The following is a 19,176-nucleotide window of genomic DNA, read 5'->3' on the forward strand; positions in this document are numbered from 1 at the left end:
TGCATCAGGTCAAAGAATATATTATCAAAATATCAACGCATTTGATTGAAACATGATGCTGCTACAATGCCGCCTCAAATTTCTGAAAAAGATGGATAATATGACGTCATCAAAATGTTTTATCCGCGACATGAAAATAAAACCGTCCACACCCCCCCTCCACACACACACACACCCGCAGTGAACGACGAAGAAGAAGAAGAACACACACACCCGCAAGCACGCACACACGCACACACGCACGCACACACACACACACACACACACACACACACACACACACACACACACACACACACACACACACACACACACACACACACACACACGTTAAAATTAATATTAAAAGTCCTACGGTTTTGAGCCATTAAGGACTTGAGTGTCGGACACACACGGACCTATTCACACTGGCCCAAACCCTCTTAGCCTCCGTCACAAAAGTCGTCTTTGCTTGTACTTCACTTTTGCTGAATACAGTTTAAATCACAGCTTCCCATGTGGTCTAGTGGTTAGGATTCCTGGCTTTCACCCAGGCGGCCCGGGTTCGATTCCCGGCATGGGAAATTTTTTTTTTTTTTTAAGTTCACATTTCTTATTTTCATTTGAAGTTTGCTTTTCACTGTAAAAATCACACAAACAAATACACAAAAACACACACAAACACATACACTTACACACACACACGGACCTATTGACACGGACCTTCCTTTTCCTTCATTCTAAATCCACCCCCCCAGCCCACACGCAATGGTAAGTTACGTGGTGCACAGAGTATTTGATAAGTGGTACCACTTGATCGGTTTCAGATGAGAATATATTTTGTCACCAATTCAGTTGTACACACACACACGCAAGCACACACGAACGCACGAATCATCACGCACACACACACACACACACACACACACACACACACACACACACACACACACACACACACACACACACACACACACACACACACACATAAGAATGCCCATGTGTGAATGTGTAAGTAAAATCAATGTGTTGTTTGTATTATTGTTATGTACCACCCCTGAATTTCTCTATGAGATAATAAAGTATTCTTATTCTTATTCTTATTCACACACACACGTATATATACACACACACACACGCACACACACACACACGCATGCACGCACGCACGCATGCACGTACGCACACACACACACACACGCACACGGACCTATTCACACTGGCCCAAACCCTCTTAGCTTCTGTCACAAGCCAACCCATTGGTCACACACACAAAAGTAGTCTTTGCTTGTACTTCAGTTTTACTGAATACACAGTTAATCCACAGCTTCCCATGTGGTGTAGTGGTTAGGATTCCTGGCTTTCACCCAGGCGGCCCGGGTTCGATTCCCGGCATGGGAACGTATTTTTTTCTTTAAAGTTCACTTTTCTTATTTTCATATTTTGCTTTTGACTTTAAAAACCAGACATACAAACACACAACACTCAATCAATCAATCAATATGAGGCTTATATCGCGCGTATTCCGTGGGTACAGTTCTAAGCGCAGGGATTTATTATTTTTATTTTTTATTTTTTTTATTTTATGCAATTTATATCGCGCACGTATTTAAGGCGCAGGGATTTATTTATGCCGTGTGAGATGGAATTTTTTTTACACAATACATCACGCATTCACATCGGCCAGCAGATCGCAGCCATTTCGGCGCATATCCTACTTTTCACGGCCTATTATTCCAAGTCACACGGGTATTTTTGTGGACATTTTTATCTATGCCTATACAATTTTGCCAGGAAAGACCCTAGTCATGATGTCATGCTGTCCATGCACTCATAAATACTGAAACGGGTCCGTTCAAGTTTAGAACTTTAATTTCAACTCATCAGGATTCTAACATGTCTTCTAGCCGCCATGTGCTAGCTCCCAGAAAGTCCTGGGCGGAAACACGTGACACGCGAATAGCACAAACGTATTGTAGTCTCGGCGAGCCATGTATGATACCATGACATCCCCCTTTCTTTAAATGGACACTTTTCTTTTTAAGTTGAATATTTTTACTTTAATTAAGTTTAACATTTCTAACGACAGAAATTAAAAGTATTTCTTGTTATGTAAGCACACTTAACTACACAATGACTCAAACAGGGCACTGAGTCTCTCATCAGTGTCTCTGACTTAAAACTTAAACAAAAGCACCAGAACTTCACACCAAAGTGAATGTGACTAGAAGTGACTACACTGACTCTTTCGCGTAGTATGGAAACAAATGTTTTCACTGAAACCGTAGTGGAAGTTTGACTTCCCTGCCACTCCTGGTACGAACAGGAGAAGTTTGAACATCTGGAGGATCTGGCAGTTCAAGTTCAACAGTCTCTGCGCCGCCAGAATCACCTGCCGCAGGAGATTTTGGAACAGTTTCATCTCGAATCTGCACCTCATCGCCTGTTGGGGCCCGACAAAGGTGTCGTCTGTTTCGTCTCAGTCTACCTGTCGGTGTTTGAACCACGTACGATCTAGTGGCACACTGCTCAACTACACGTCCGGACTGTCGCCATCCGTCTTCGCCGTCGATCTTTATTTTGACAGTCTCACCCGGCTCGAGGGTGGGAAGAGACTGGACACCATGTCTACGGTCATAGTTCTCTTTTTGTTGCTGCTTTGCTTGTCTGTCCCGTTCTTTGAAATCCTTCGCCACAGGTTTTTGGGGTATGAGGGATTTGGGGAGACTTGGGAGACGAGTTCTAAGCTGTCGCCCAAACGCCAACTCGGCTGGGCTTGCACCAAGTGATGGGATTGGGGTAGCCCTGTAGGATAGCAAGGCTAAGGCAACATCACTTTGTTTCAAGATTGTTTTGGACGTCTGCACAGATCGTTCTGCCTCACCATTGCTCTGGGGATACCGTGGACTGCTTGTCACGTGCGTGAAGCCCCACGAGTGTCTGAAGTCTTGAAACTTTTCTGACGTGAATTGGGTACCATTGTCCGACACCACAATTTCGGGAACCCCGTGTCTGAAGAACAAGTCTTTCAGCTTGCCAATCACTTCTTCTGCTGTTTCCCTGGACAACTGCTCAATCTCAATGAAGCGAGAGTAGTAGTCTACGTATGACAGGTAGTTCTCTCCCCTGAATGCTAGTAGATCTACCCCTACTTTCTGAAATGGGTACTCAGGTAACTTTGAAGTAATCAAAGGTTCCTTTCGCTGTGTTGGTTTGCTTTCTAAGCAATGTCTACACCTCCCCACCATTTCCTTGATTTCCTGACCCATGCCTGACCACCAAACACACTGGTTTGCCCTTTCTCTGCATTTTTGAATGCCCTGATGCCCGTCATGAATTTTTCCCAGAATATCTTTTCTGTGGGAGAATGGGATTACTATCCTTGACCCTCTGACTAGTAATCCATCATGATCGCTCAGTTCATCTTTGACACTGTAAAACTCACGAGCCGCAAGTTTCACGTCTTCTTTGTATTGCGGCCAGCCCGATCGCGTGTACTCTAACGCTGTTTGAAGCGTAACATCTTCTTGTGTTGCTTTTCTGAGAGCTTCTAGCTTTTCATCTGAGACCGACCACGATGCGCGAACCGCGTCTACATGTACTTGAACATCTGTTTCAAGTGTGTTCTGTTCTGGACTCTCTGTCTCTGCCAGTGGAGATCTGGACAGAGCATCGGCGACAACCAGATTTTTCCCTGGTTCATATTCCGCGACAACGTTGTGACGCATCAGTCGCATCAACATACGCTGACACCTCAAAGGAGTGTCTGTGAGATCCTTTTTGTTAATCAGCGGAACCAAAGGTCTGTGATCTGTAATCAGCTTGAATTCCGGTAACCCTGTAAGATACCTTTGAAATTTTTCGCACGCGTAGACCCCAGCAAGACATTCTTTTTCGATCTGCGCGTATTTGCATTCTGCTGATGTGAGTGTTCGCGAACAAAACGCGACAGGTTTGAGTTCGCCTTCATACACTTGGTATAGGACTCCGCCTAAGCCATAGCTGCTTGCATCTGAACACACGACTGTTTCGCGACCTAACTCGTAGAACGCCAGCGTTGGTGCGTTTGTGATACTCTTTTTCACCTGCTCGAACGCCTGTCGCTGTTCACTATCCCAGATCCACTGTGTATCTTTGTGAAGAAGCGCGTTCAGTGGCTTAAGTATGTCCGCGAGGTTTGGAATGAACCGACCGAGGTAGTTAACCATCCCGAGAAACCGACGCAACTCGCTCACGTCTTGAGGCTCTGTCATCTCTATGATAGCCTTGACCTTTGACAGATCAGGTTGAATGCCGTCTTGGCTGATCGTGTGACCCAGAAAGTCAAGCTTCGTTTTCCGAAACTCACACTTTTCTTTGTTCAGCTTGAGCCCCGCCTGTCTTACGCGCTCTAGAACCTGCCTGAGACGTACATCATGCTCTGCCTCAGAGTCGCCACTGACAACAACATCATCCATGAAGCAAACGACTCCGTCTATGCCTTGAAGCATGTCTTCCATGGTTCTTTGGAAGATTTCGGGTGCGAGTGAAATCCCGAACGGCAACCGTTTGAAGTAAAACCTTCCAAATGGCGTCATGAACGTTGTCAGTTTTGCTGATTCTTCCTGTAGAGGAATTTGCCAGAAACCGGAAGTCGCATCGAGTTTTGTAAAAACTTTCGCCCCTGCGAGTTTGTGTGTCATGTCTTCCAACGTTGGAAGTGTGTAGCGCTCCCGCTTGACCGACCGATTCAAACGTTTCAAATCAACACAGATGCGAACGTTTCCATTCTTTTTCAATACTGGCACGATCGGTGCACACCAGTCTGTCGGTTCGGTGACCTTTTCTATGATGCCATCCGAAAGCATGCGTTGAAGTTCTCTCTCAACTTTTGGTAACAACGGAATCGGAACGCGTCTCGGAACTGAAATGCTGTACGGTTCTGCGTCTTCATTCAGAACGATCTTGATTGGATCACATTTGACTGGGACGCCTATGTCCCCAAATGCTAAGTTGTTCATTTCATCTAGCCTCTTAACTAGACCTAGCTTCAAAGCTGTGCTCCTGCTGAGGAGACTATCTGTTTCCCCTCTCAAAACGTAAACTCTGAAGGTTGTACGCTTTCCCTTAAAGCTTGTTTGCGCTACGAACTGACCCATGTTCTCAACAGGACCTCCCGGGGACTCTAGTTTGGCATGACTAGTGTGAAGTTTGGGTCTTGGACTCATCTTTTTGAACTCAGATTCCGAAATGACAGATACATCAGCCCCTGTGTCTATTTTGAAATTGACCACCCTATTTCCTATGCTAAGGGAAACTCTCCATGGTGGTTCGTTTTCTGTGGTTTCTAGACTACCCAAAAAGAACTTCTCGCCCTGTTCAGAGTTAGTGAGATTGTCCAGTGTTTGCTTGGACCGGCACACAGACTGAAAATGGTTAGATTTACCACAGGCTCGACATGTTTTCCCCATTGCTGGACAGACTGTACCTCTTTCGTGCTGACTGTTACCACACTTGTAGCACGAACGTTGGCCTGACTGTCTGCCGCCGCGCTGACTTGTGCTGCCGCCGCGCTGACTTGAGCTGCCGCCGCGATGACTTGAGCTGCTGCCGCGATGGCCGGAGAAACCTTGAGCGCCGCCTCGGTGACCATGGTTACGGCCTCTTCCTCTCTGGAAACTGCTGCCGCCAACACTGGATTTGTTGACTTCGTCCACGTTGCTGCTGACGCCACGCTGCTCTGCCATCTGTGCCTTTACTTGCTCGTGCTGGCGAGCCATCGTCACTGCCTTGTCCAAATCTAGGTCTGGTTCGAGCTGAAGCTTTTGAGACAAGTTCTGATCTGTAACACCTAAGACAACTCTGTCTCGTATGGTGTTATCCCTGTCAGGGAACTCGGTGAATTCTGCTAGCTTGAACAGGTCACGAACATATTCTTCGATAGTTTCACCTTGTTGTTGGCTTCTCTGGTGGAACAGCGCTCTCTCGTGAATGAGATTTCGTTTGGGGGTGAAGTGGGTGTCAAACCGTTGCGCCACAATGTCAAAACTTTTCTGTTGTTCTGCTGTCAGAGCAAATTGTTTAAAAATGCTCTCCGCTTGTGCCCCCATTGCGTAAATAAAACTGCTAACCTGTACATCTCCGTCCTCCTTGTTGAGTTTTGACGCAAGACGAAATCTAGCAAATCTCTCTCTCCACGCTTGCCACCCGGCTGGCTGTCGAAAGTCAAAATTTTCTGGTGGTTTGAATCCTGGCATCTTGGTCTTTCTGTGATATGTCGCACGCTAATCACTCAAAGATTAATCCCGTCGCTGCCACCAAGTCATGATGTCATGCTGTCCATGCACTCATAAATACTGAAACGGGTCCGTTCAAGTTTAGAACTTTAATTTCAACTCATCAGGATTCTAACATGTCTTCTAGCCGCCATGTGCTAGCTCCCAGAAAGTCCTGGGCGGAAACACGTGACACGCGAATAGCACAAACGTATTGTAGTCTCGGCGAGCCATGTATGATACCATGACAACCCTTTTGTCAATCGTGGGATCTTTAACGTGCACACCCCAATGTAGTGTACACTACTTTAAGACTTGTTTCCTTTTAAGAACCCCTAATTTAAGACTTGTTCCCTTTTAAGAACCCCTAATTTAAAACTTCTTCCCTTTTAAGAACCCCTAATTTAAGACTTCCTACCTTTTAAAAAACCCGAATTTAAGACTGGTTTCCTTTAAGACCCCCTAATTTAAGACTTCTTCCCTTTTAAGAACCCCTAATTTAAGACTTCCTACCTTTTAAGAACCCCTAATTTAAGACTTGTTCCCTTTTAAGAACCCCTAATTTAAGACTTGTTCCCTTCAGTTAAGAACCCCTAATTTAAGACTTCTTCCCATTCAAGACCTCAGTTTTTTTGGATTTCCTTTTCATATCCTCTGTACATTTACTCCCATTTTATAATTAAGACTCCCTCCTTTCTAAGACCTGACTGTCTGAGATTAGTGAAGGCCGTAATAGGGGGGTTCCACTGTACCTCACTGTCTGTGTATATATATATATATATATATGTCTGTTAGCTTACCCGCTATGTCCGCCGACATGTTTATATGTCCGTTTTCCTGCTTCTTTACCTGTCGGTCGTTCCATCACGTCGGTCACTTTTTTGATCGGTTTCTCTTCGTGTATTTACAACAATGTCAACGCTTCGGGCACTGCTGTCACAGAACACGGTGACTGAAGTCTTCGTTTGACATTTTCGGACCTTCCCATGATGTATGTGCAGGCAACGTCCGCGATGGTAGCTCGAATGTCCCGACAGTGTTTAATGAGATACGACACCGACTAAACAAACAAAGAAGTCTGTTAGCTGACCTCTAAAGGGAAATCTCTGACGTCAAAGGCGAGGCGAAGATCGAGAAGACGTAATGATGCGAATAATGGCGTCATAATACATTTCTGTCATTTCTTATTCATGCATGTCTCCCGAGGAAGCCACAAAGAATTTTGGGAATGAGTTTGTCGAGAGGCCTTCTTCATGTAGATAAAATTCAAATTCTTAGGGCATTGATTTTTTTTAATCTGCACTCTAAAACAATCTGTTTGAAGTTGAAATTCATTCAAATAAAGAGAAATTATGGCCGCTGTGTACGTATTTTTGTCAATTATTTTTAAATACAGAGGTAGTGCACCACGAAAACAGTGTTCGCTGAAAACAGGGGACACGCCTAATGCTAGAAAAATACGTAGGGATATTTTTGGAAGAATTGAGAACTATCCACCCCCCCCCCCCACACACACACACACTCCCGCACGCACACACGCACGCACGCACATACACACACACACACACACACACACACACACACACGGACCTATTCACACTGGCCCAAACCCTCTTAGCCTCCGTCACAAGCCAACCCCTTGGGCACACACACAAAAGTAGTCTTTGCTTGTACTTCAATTTTGCTGAATACAATATATTTCCCAGCTTCCCATGTGGTCTAGTGGTTAGGATTCCTGGCTTTCACCCAGGCGGCCCGGGTTCGATTCCCGGCATGGGAACAATTTTTTTTTCATAAAAGTTCACATTTCTTATTTTCATATGAATTTTGATTTTCACTGTAAAAACCAAACAAATACACAAAAACACACACAAACACATACACTTACTTACACACACGGACCTATTGACACGGACCTATTGACACGGACCTATTGACATAGGACCTATTGACACGGACCGAGCCTCCTTTTCCTTCATTCTAAATCCACCCCCCAGCCCACACGCAATGGTAAGTTAAGTGGTGCACAGAGTATTTAATAAGTGGTACCACTTGATCGGTTTCAGATGAGAATATATTTTGTCTCACACTGACACACACACACACACACACACACGCACACACACACGCATGCACGCACGCACGCACGCACGCACGCACGCACGCACATACACACACACACACACACACACACACACACACACACACGGACCTATTCTCACTGGTCCCAACCCTCTTAGCCTCCCGCATAAGACAACCCCCGGGCACACACGCAAAGTAATCTTTGCTTGCAGTTCAGGTTTGCTAAAACCAGATTATTTCATAGCTTCCCATGTGGTCTAGTGGTTAGGATTCCTGGCTTTCACCCAGGCGGCCCGGGTTCGATTCCCGGCGTGGGAACGTATTTTTTTTCTTAAAAGTTCACTTTTCTTATTTTCATATTTTGCTTTTCACAGTAAAAACCAGACATACAAACATACAACACACACATATAAACATATATATATAAACATATATAAACACACACTGACCTATTGACACGGACTCAACCCTCTTTTCTCTTCGTTCCAAATCAACCTCCCAGCACACACGCAATGGTAAGTTAATTAAGTGGTGCACAGAGCTTTTGATAAGTGCTACCACTTGATCGGTTTCGGATGAGAATATATTTTGTCTCCGAGTCAGTGGTACACACGCGCACGCACGCACGCACGCACGCACGCGGCACGCACGCACGCACACAATCACACACGCACGCAAGTACACACTCACTCACACACACACACACACACACGCACACACACACACACACACACACATACACACACACACACTTTTATGACAGAAGACACACAACTTTAATCAGCTCTGCATGAATCGGACACAGCACACACACACACGCACTGACACACTTTAACACACACACACACACACGCACGCACGCTCGCACGCACGCACGCACGCAGACACACACACACACACACACACACACACACACACACACACACACACACACTCACATATATATCAGTGACAGAAGACGCACAACTTAATTCCCACACAAAGAAAAGGACATCAGCTCTCCATGAATCGGACACAGCACCCGTCAAAATAGACACTACAAAGAGATAGCCGTAGCCCCCCCCCCCCCCCCCCCCCTGAACATATATAAAAGCATCGCGAATAACGATTTGAGTTGATTCATTGTCTCGCTCCCTGAACGTACACTCACCAGCGCTCCGGAAAAGAAGGCGATCCATCAAATCCTCTTACTGTAATATCTTACACTCGGGGGGAAAAAGTCCGAGGGAACGGTGCACATTTATAATACACAATATGTTTGTGGCGGCTATTTTCTCTGCCTTGGTGAGTATTGTTGATGTTTTGTTTGATAAAGAAAAAAGACCACACTGCTTGAAGTTGTGTGATGCCAGGTTTTTGTTTTCTAAGCATTGAAATGCGATTGAAAGCAAGGTTTCTAAGTATTTAAAAAAACAATAACGTACGTGTGTGTGTGAACCGGGTATCACACTGCAAGCCATGCCGTTTACTGTTTATCCTACATTCTGTACTTGCGTGCCTTCTGCTTAAAACTTCCTGGAATCAACGTGTTTAAATGGAAGACACGTCTTCTGGAATCTCGCTCTCTTCCACAGCCTCAAAATCAAAAAGACGCCAAAACAGGAAACTGTCAATAGAGTTTGTTTGTTTGTTTGCTTGCTTAACGCCCAGCCGACCACTAAGGGCCATATCAGGGCGGTGCTGCTTTGACATATAACGTGCGCCACACACAAGACAGAAGTCGCAGCACAGGCTTCATGTCTCACCCAGTCACATTATTCTGACACCGGACCAACCAGTCCTAGCACTAACCCCATAATGCCAGACGCCAGGCGGAGCAGCCACTAGATTGCCAATTTTAAAGTCTTAGGTATGACCCGGCCGGGGTTCGAACCCACGACCTCCCGATGACGGGGCGGACGCCTTACCACTAGGCCAACCGTGCCGGTTTTCAATAGAGTGACGTGCAAGATGTCTTCTTCATGTGGATATTACCAATGAAAACAGGGGACACGCCTGTTGCTAGAAAAATACGTACACTTTTTGTAAGAAAGTTGTAAAAAAAGTTTCACACAATGATTCGTTATCAGGAAAACTTTGTGTTTTGTGCACCAAATTTCTTTCAAAGTGTCAAGTTGTCTCGATTTATAATGTTGAACATTTCTGAAAATCTCTCAGATCTGAACTGGCTTTTCCGTGGGATAAGTCTATCTCACCACAAAACGAACTCAAAATCATCAGCCTGTGTGAGTTGTGCGTAGATTGGGACTTAATTTTGGAAGTGACAGGTAGTCAATCGGCAATATTAATTCAGCAAACCACTCCCCAAATAAACTGAAGAAAGCAGCCAGACATCAGCTAAGGTCAAAGTGCAAGCACAAATAATGCCAATTTCACGCGGGAACGATAATAGCCTTGAAGACGGTGCAGATGAAGCAGTGCCCGGCAAAGCTGGTTATTACATAAAACAAACATTATATCCATATCTCGATCATGAGAAATGAATAAGAATGACGTACCTCTCGACAAACCCTCCAGTGACGCCTTTCAAATTCTCAATGATATACAATGCCGATACATTCACAGCCTGCCGGTGACCTTAGGATTATTTCGCTACTCTTGTCATGAAGTATAGTGCGAGTCCCGGGACGCACCAAATGTCCGTTGTCGTGCGTCACGTAGTTAGTCTTTTTAGATTGTTTTCGTCAATAAATTGATCAATCTCTGCGGAAGTTAAGAACAGCATTTTAACATTGTCTTTTTCAGTTGGCGGTAACAGTTGCGCAGCAGTTTCCTCCCCAGAATTTACCTTCATCCTGTGCAGCTACGGTGAGTGTTTAATTTACTTAACACAACTAAAAACATTGGATATTAATTCCTGCGTGCTTTTGGGCGAGGAAGTAAAGAGCAACAGACACTGTGACAGACAGACAGACAGACAGACAGACGTATAGACGGACATATACGGACAGACAGATCTTATGTCTTGTTAGGCTAAGTTCTATTTAATCAGAGTATGTTTGCGTGTGCTTATACCTTGTGATATTGTAAAGCGCATAGTGCTTATAGTTATGCGCTATAGAAATCTCCTTAATAAATAAATAAATAAATAAACAGATACAGACAGCCACAGACAGACGGACCGACATACAGACAGAAAGTCTGGCAGACAGACTGACATAACACACAGACAGACACAAATAGTCATAGACAAACAAACAGACAGAGACAGACAGATCGACACACACACACACACACACACACACACACACACACACACACACACACACACACACACACACACACACCCGCGCGCGCACGCACAAACACACACACACACACACACACACACACCAACTCTCACACGCACACAAACACACACGCACACACACATACACACACACACACACACACACATGCGCGCGCACGCACACACACACGCACGCACGCACGCACACACGCACACACGCACGCACGCACACACGCACGCACGCACGTCCACACGCACGCACGCACGCAAGCACACACGCACGCACGCACGCACGCACACACGTACACAGTTTTTAATCAGATAATCTTTCATTGCCATTAATGAATGTTCATTCTCTGTTTTTACCCCTGATCATTCCTGATTATTACTTCGTTATAATGATTTTGCTGGTTGCAGCTTTGTCCAAGAGGGACGATTTGCACGGAAATATTCGATCCTTCAACAGGCGTCGTTCAAGCGCAGTGCCTGAGTCAGGACTTCGGTCGGCCAAGACCATCCTGCAATAATGTGGTGAGCAATGGTCGATGAGCTCTAAAATGTGGGTCAACACTGTAAACTGAAGTGTTCCACAGTTGTACACACTTTTTGGAACCACTTGTGAACACTGCGTGGGGGGGGGGGGGGGGGGGGGGTCCAGGGTTTCCGGAAGCCCCCCTCCCCCCAGCCTAAAAAAAAAAATACAGAAAAAGGTTAAAACAAACGAAGAAATACATTTGGAAATAGGGAAATGATTGCTCAGATTGCACCAGATTGCTCCATTTTCCTAGTTTTAAACACCCCCGGTATAGGGGTGTGTATAGGTTTCACTCGATGTGTTTGTGTTCGCAAGTAGATCTCAAGAATGAACGGACCGATCGTCACCAAACTTGGTGAACAGGTTCTATACATTCCTGAGACGGTCCTTACAAAACTTGGGACCAGTCAAACACACGGTTAGGGAGTTATTGGTGGATTAAAATTATACAAGGCCTGGTATACACGGACACCCCCGTTGGTCAAAGGGAAATAACCATTCTCACTGCCACCAACTGAGAAGGTTATTTCCCTTTGACGGGGGTGTAGTTCCTATCGGAGGAATTTCTTGTTATCCACATTTTCCAGGGGGCTATACTAGACTCCCCTGGGAGGTTTCGGGCGTTTCGCGCCCTCAAATAAACGCTTCGCGTCGTCGATCTGTCCATTAAAGAAATTTGGAAACTCCCCCCCCCCCCCCTTAAAAATGATGTGATCCGCCTCTGATCTTATAATGTACCGATGTATGTTCTGATTCAGTCTTGTCAAATCGTGTATGTCCCGACAGCGTTGCGGCCCGGGACAGAGATGCGTGCTGCAACAGGTGCAGTGTATCCGTGCTCCGTGCCCGGCCCTGCCTTTCTGTGTACGTGTGCCCGTCTTTGTCACAAGTGAGTATGGGGATTGTTCGAGGGTTGTTTCAAAAGTTCGTAGCCTTCACAAAAAGGAGGTTAGCCAGAGCTATACAAATGGGAGCACATTTGCAAGAGCTTTGCGTTGTATTACATTGTATTGTATTGTATTGCATTGCATTGCATTGCATTGCATTGCATTGCATTGTATTGTATTGTATTGTATTGTATTGTATTGTACTGTACTGTACTGTACCGTTTTGTACTGTATTGTACATGCAGTATTGCATTGCATTGCATTGCATTGCATTGCATTGTATTGTATTGTATTGTATTGTATTGTATTGTATTGTATTGTATTGTATGGTATGGTATGGTATGGTATGGTATGGTATGGTATGGTATGGTATGGTATGGTTTGGTATGGTATGGTATGGTATGGTATGGTATCGTATCGTTACGCATCGCATCGCATCGCATCGCATCACATCCCATCCCATCACATCGCATATGCCCCAAATGGCTTTGCTGAGGGAGCGTAACACTTAAAGTTCTCGTATTGCATCATATTGCATTGCATAGCATTGCATTGTATTACATTGTATTGTAATGTATTATCACTCAATCACCAACAGAGCCAGGCACGTGTCCCCGACAAACACTGACCAGGGGTGGCCGAAGCGGACTGTGTGCGCCGAGGTGCCGGTCAGATGGCGAGTGTCCAGGTAACGACAAGTGTTGTCGCTCCTTCTCCTGTGGTCAGACCTGCCGGTCACCGTCAGATATCACCTGTGCTAATGTGGTAAGGAAGTTAACATTACTTTTGGACACACACACACACACACACACACACACACACACACACATACACACACACACACACACACACACACACACACACACACACATACACACACACACACACGCACTCAGACTTGCACATTAATACACTAGATCCCAACCCAAACCCGTTTCCACACAGCCCTACAAAAACTTAAGATAAGACGAAGATAAACATTGAGACAAATGAAGAGTCAAAGTGAAAGCCTGAGATATAGTGAGATTGACCGACAAACAAACATAGAGAGAAACTCAGAGAGATCGATTGACTGACCGACCCACAGACAAACAGACTCACTCACAGACACAATAATTATCAAGGTACAACCAAAGAAGATAAAACATCTTTTGTTGAATTATCTCTTCTACCCCTAGCGCTGCACGGGAGGCTTGACGTGTTTTGACAGACCCTTGCCGTGTTTCAACCGCCCTTGTCCCACAAGACCCGTCTGCGAGGAAGCTGGTCAGTGAGTTTTTCGTTTGAATTTCGGAGGCTGGATCGAATGACTCAAGTTGTTTTTTTGAGAGCGAAGTAATCTGCATTGAAAACGAGCACATTGTATATTTTCGCATATCTTTAATTGTGTATTGTTGCTGTAATGAAGATTATTACAATGAAGATTGATTTTAAGGCGCTTAGAACTCTATTAGGCCAAATAAAAATATATGTTGGTTTAGTGTAACCCGACGGACCCTCTTTTTTCCCTCCGACAATAACACTTTTTTTTTCATTTCTAAACAAAAACACCACTTTTGGCACGTTTTGCGAACCATACCGATACAAAGGGAAGTAACCCCCTTTAAAATCGACTAAATTGAGGAAATATAGAAAATAAGAAAATAAAAAGCCCTATCTTTTTTGGTCACGTTACTCTAAACCAACATATATTTTTATTTGGCCTTAGGATTTGCGCCATAAAAATTCCCTTATTATTATCATTATATATTCATTTTTTTGTTTTTGGCCAATGTCTACGTTGTTTCAAAATGAGGATATTTGTTTCTTTGCGCTATTTTGGACAGCGATCGTAACGTCACCAAGAAGATAGAATGCTCAGTGTTTGCAGTCTGTGTGAATCCCAATTAGATACGAAGTGTGTGTGTGTGTGTGTGTGTGTGTGTGTGTGTGTGTGTGTGTCCAAAAGTGTGTGTGTTGTGTATGTATGCATTTGTGTGTGTGTGTGTGTGTGTGTGTGTGCGTGCGTGCGTGCGTGCGTGGGTGCGCGCGCGCGTTTTTGTTATTACATATCTTAATTTTCAAATTCCCTTTAATTTTTTTTAATCATTTCTTTAATTTCAAATAACGCCCAATGTGTTTTTTTTTTAAAAATTTCCCTGTTTTCTTTTGGACAGTGATTATACCGTTGCCAGACCAATGCCCGGTGTTTGCCGCCGTTGTGGATCCGTCCTGTTTCCGTCGTGACAGGTGCGTGTCCGATAACAGGTTCACCAGCTGTCCACGTGGTACGCTGTGCTGTTCAACCCCGTGCGGACGTCGGTGTCTCAGACCGCAGTAGTGGAGTAGATGACGTCATTTTGGTGACGTCATAAATGACGTACACTTGTCAGACAGCGGCCCCTGGAGGTCGCAAAACATTATTATAATGTGCCTATCTGTCTGTCTGTTTGCCTGTCTATCTGTCTGTCTGTCTGTCTATTTGTCTGTCTGTCTGTCTGTTTGTCTGTCTGTTTGTCTGTCTGTTTGTCTGTCTGTTTGTCTGTCTGTCTGTGTCTCTGTCTCTTATGATGTGTAAAGTTTGCTTTGATACATCTTTGATTATTTTATTTTTAACCTGTTCTACACTAATCGCCATAAAAAAAACTAAACACATACATTTAGCTGTAGAACTTTGTGATGCGGCCAGTTATAGTAAAACCAAGTATATTGCCAGAAAGGTAATTCATCCCCCTACCGTTTGAAACAAAGAGTTTCATTTTTCATCAAAGTTCTACAGCTAAATGTATGTGTTTAGTTTTTTTTTATGGTGATTAGTGTAGTTCACCCTACCAAGAGCGAGGGCTGGATGTATTCGCTCATCTATCACCCTCGTTAACAACAAGATTTGTTCTTATCTTGTCTTGTCTAGTCTTTTCTTCGAGACTGCCGGGGACAAAATATATTTGTATTATACAAGGTACATATATATAATATAACAATCAGATGACAAGTGCTCAACTGAGGAAATGGTCTCCAGGGGAGGCAATCATCTTGCTGTAATTCAAAGGGCAATATTGAGGGGTTGTTTCCCTTTTTTTTTTTTTTTAGAGTATTACCTGCTTTTTTCCATAGCTTTAAACGTGTTGGCAGTCAAGAGAATGATGACGTCAATAAAGTTGAGCGATATTATTTGTAGTTGCTGACTATTTCGTTGTTATATTTTACATTCAGTCCAGTATTGATTGTATGTGTGAAGGTATTGCTTTGACAACTGGTGGTTGCAATAAACCTGTTTCAACATTTAGTGCTGCGTTGTTTTTCATTCCACGCATATTTACACACAAAAAAACATTCAAAAGATAGGTTTGTTACGTGATTGTTCTGGAAAATGCTGCATAGTTTTGGATTTTTTTTGGACCGCGCAATTTACATTTGAGAAATATTAGCACTTTACAAAATTCAAAACTAGGTCGAAACGCGTGTAAACCTTTCTTTGATGTGATTCATCTTGAACATGCACCCCGGCCGGTTTTATGGCAATATCTTAGCATAAATAAAACATCACAGAGGATACGATCGGGTAGGGTAATCGTATTTTCAATGGAAATCCCACTTAGGTCGTACAATATAATCTGTCGGCCTTATATGACTAAAATTGCACTCCACTGGCATCACTGCTAAGATCATATTCATTTTTATTAGTTACCTGTACTGTACCTTGAGCAATATTCGCAACAGATATTAAGAATGGATATATTGAGTGTATAAGTTTTGCGTTGAATCAACAATATCTTCGATCAAAGGTCGATTTTGTCTGATGTGTTTATTCTTCAAGCAGTCATTTTGGAACGATCGCGGCACTATCGTTTTTTGTAGTTTGTTTTTAATTCAAAATCCCATAATGTTTCGTCGATCTTTTTTAACAAGACCCTTCAATGTGACAAAAATACTCCCAAAAATATGTCATTGAAGATTGTTGTAAAAAAATATTCATGATTATGATTATCTGTTGTTGTTGCATGCAGTATGATTATACATCCAGTCTTTTCGAAACAAAATGTGAACTTGAAAAAGGTGTATCTCTTTATGCAGATATTCTCACTCTATTGAGTCTTTTCTAAAGTAAAGCACAAACTTTGTTTATGCATTCCTGAGAATGGAATGTTGTGTGCAGACACTCTAACTGTGTCAGTATTTGTTAATAGTTAGTTAGTTAGTTAGCTGTTGCTTTTTGGGTCCAGCGGACCATAATAGGCCAAATCAGGACCCCTATTTGTTAATAAATGTGCGTGTGTGCGTGTGTGCGTGTGTGCGTGCGCGCTGGTAAATGTGTATCTAAATGTGTACACACACACACACACACACACACACACACACACACACACACACACACACACACACAGACACACACACACACAGAAGAAACATTTCCTTTACCGTTTTTCAGTCACAAAATATAAAAGCTTTTGTTTTTGAACTTGTTGGGAAAAATGTTGGTCCCTCATTTAAATATAAACAAGAAAACTTATAATGCGGACACAATAATGTAGGTTAATTGCGTCATTTGGTCAGCAGGAAATTCCCGAAGAATGATTTTGACAAACAAGTTATTTTTCATTCTGTCTAAAGGAAAAACTATGTTAAAGGCACAGTAAGCCTCCCGTAAACCATCACAGAGCTCCCCGAGCGTCTAAATACAGTACAAGCATACTTCCATTTGAACGCTCACCGAACGGGAACATCCTGGCTGCTTTCTGTCGAGCGTGAGACATTTTCAAAGAATTTATTTTCGTAGACTTGTTCCGTTAACAACAACGGCGCCTCGTTTTTGCGCTAGACCTAACTTTTAAAATCTAAATAATAAATTGACAGCTTGTTACACAAACATTCTTTAATCATAAAAGAATTCGTTTTTCATCAAGACAAGATCAGAACAATTCGAAGTTGTGAAAGTTTAAAAAAAGAAAAGCCCGGAAGCAGGGTCACGCAAGGGTCGTAGCAGACGACGGCCGGTTTATCAGTGCAAATCGCCGTTCCTCTCAACAGTCAAAAGCCATCGCTAGAGTTCTTGTGAACCACAGCCGTTGTTTCGTGCATAAAAAAACGTGCTATTGTAGATAAGCTCACGTCGAGTCGCATTCAAATGACTAACTATGACGACTGCATTGTGAAAAGGGAAAACTGGATCACACGGGTTCACGATGGCTCAGGGGTAAGATAAACCACGCAAAAATAAATTCTTTGAAAATTGCTCGCTCTTTACGGAGGGCACCTAGGATGTTCTCAATTGGTGAGTGTTTAAATGAAATGGTGTTTGTACTGTGTGTAAAAGCCTGACCGTATCTGTGATGGTTTACGGGAGGCTTACTCTGCCTTTAATAATATGCGTTTTAGCTGTCAGGACCTACGGTGTGTAGTATAGACACACCCATGCGAGCTGTCGTCGAGTACCGGTGTTGTTAGAAGAATAAAGAGAATAAAGTGTCAAAGATATACAACGCTAGGTGAGCCAACCAAACCTGCTATCTCTAAACACCTTTTCGAACCTAGACACTGGCCCAAAAGTTGTAATTTCTAGTTTGACTGATAAACATACTATCCAAACGTAATACGCACACACATGCATGTATGCACATGCTCGTACACAAACTGACGCGCACGCACGCACGCAAGCACGCACGCACACAAACGCCCACACACACAAACACACACACACACACACACAAACACACACACACACAGATACACAAACACACACACACATACATACACAAACACACACACACACACACACACACACAAACATCACCACCAACACCACCACCACCACCACCATACCTCCCACCCCACCCCCCACCCCCTACATCACCATCTTCACCACCCCTCCCACCCACCCCCAAACACACTCATCTCCACCATTAGTATTATAATCGGACACGCGACAATACAAAAGTAGTCTGATACTCCTGGTCAAATGCGCCTCTATACCAACTTACCTCTGCCCCTCTCAATGTGAAGAGACGTTACGAACCTCTTAATGGTAAATAGGATGTTTACCCGAGAGCTCTCCAACCCGGAGACCCTGTTCAACCCGCATTGGTGGGTCAGCAGTGGCTCTTAACCAATCACTGCAGTGTCCACTTCTAGGTCATCCACACACGGACAGGCACTAGAGTTTGGGAGAAGCAGAACCCTGTGCGATTGTTTGATTTCTTGATAATAAACGATGTTCGGAAATAACTCTGTCGG

At 43.9% G+C, this 19,176-nt stretch overlaps 1 protein-coding gene, 1 long non-coding RNA gene and 4 other non-coding genes across 7 annotated transcripts in view; 5 read left to right on the plus strand and 1 right to left on the minus strand.

Annotated features, from left to right (window-relative positions):
* The first annotated feature begins 491 nt into the window (after window positions 1–491).
* Trnae-uuc (transfer RNA glutamic acid (anticodon UUC)) lies at window positions 492–563 on the plus strand. Its single transcript has one exon. It is a non-coding gene; the product is annotated as a tRNA-Glu (tRNA).
* Window positions 564–1,308: 745 nt separating this feature from the next.
* Trnae-uuc (transfer RNA glutamic acid (anticodon UUC)) lies at window positions 1,309–1,380 on the plus strand. Its single transcript has one exon. It is a non-coding gene; the product is annotated as a tRNA-Glu (tRNA).
* A 6,561-nt stretch (window positions 1,381–7,941) lies between these two features.
* Window positions 7,942–8,013, plus strand: Trnae-uuc (transfer RNA glutamic acid (anticodon UUC)). The gene has a single exon. It is a non-coding gene; the product is annotated as a tRNA-Glu (tRNA).
* Window positions 8,014–8,561: 548 nt separating this feature from the next.
* Window positions 8,562–8,633, plus strand: Trnae-uuc (transfer RNA glutamic acid (anticodon UUC)). The gene has a single exon. It is a non-coding gene; the product is annotated as a tRNA-Glu (tRNA).
* Window positions 8,634–9,497: 864 nt separating this feature from the next.
* LOC138962766 (whey acidic protein-like) lies at window positions 9,498–15,286 on the plus strand. Its single transcript, XM_070334715.1, has 7 exons — window positions 9,498–9,599; window positions 11,061–11,123; window positions 11,962–12,075; window positions 12,866–12,968; window positions 13,565–13,731; window positions 14,145–14,232; window positions 15,123–15,286. The coding sequence occupies exons 1-7, from the start codon at window positions 9,570–9,572 to the stop codon at window positions 15,284–15,286; spliced, it is 729 nt and encodes a 242-aa protein (XP_070190816.1). The 5' UTR covers window positions 9,498–9,569.
* Window positions 15,225–19,176, minus strand: part of LOC138962767 (uncharacterized) — a 6,023-nt gene continuing 2,071 nt past the window's right edge. The window contains exons 2-3 of one of the 2 annotated variants that reach the window (XR_011454596.1): window positions 18,924–19,096; window positions 15,225–15,348 (exon numbers count right to left, since the gene is read on the minus strand). This is a non-coding gene — a long non-coding RNA (uncharacterized lncRNA). Of the gene's footprint in view, window positions 15,349–18,923; window positions 19,121–19,176 lie in introns of both variants that reach the window. The other variant, XR_011454595.1, reaches the window with a different exon arrangement.

This window comes from Littorina saxatilis, linkage group LG3 (genome assembly GCF_037325665.1).
Source record: "Littorina saxatilis isolate snail1 linkage group LG3, US_GU_Lsax_2.0, whole genome shotgun sequence".
NCBI classification, from domain to species: Eukaryota; Metazoa; Mollusca; class Gastropoda; order Littorinimorpha; family Littorinidae; genus Littorina; species Littorina saxatilis.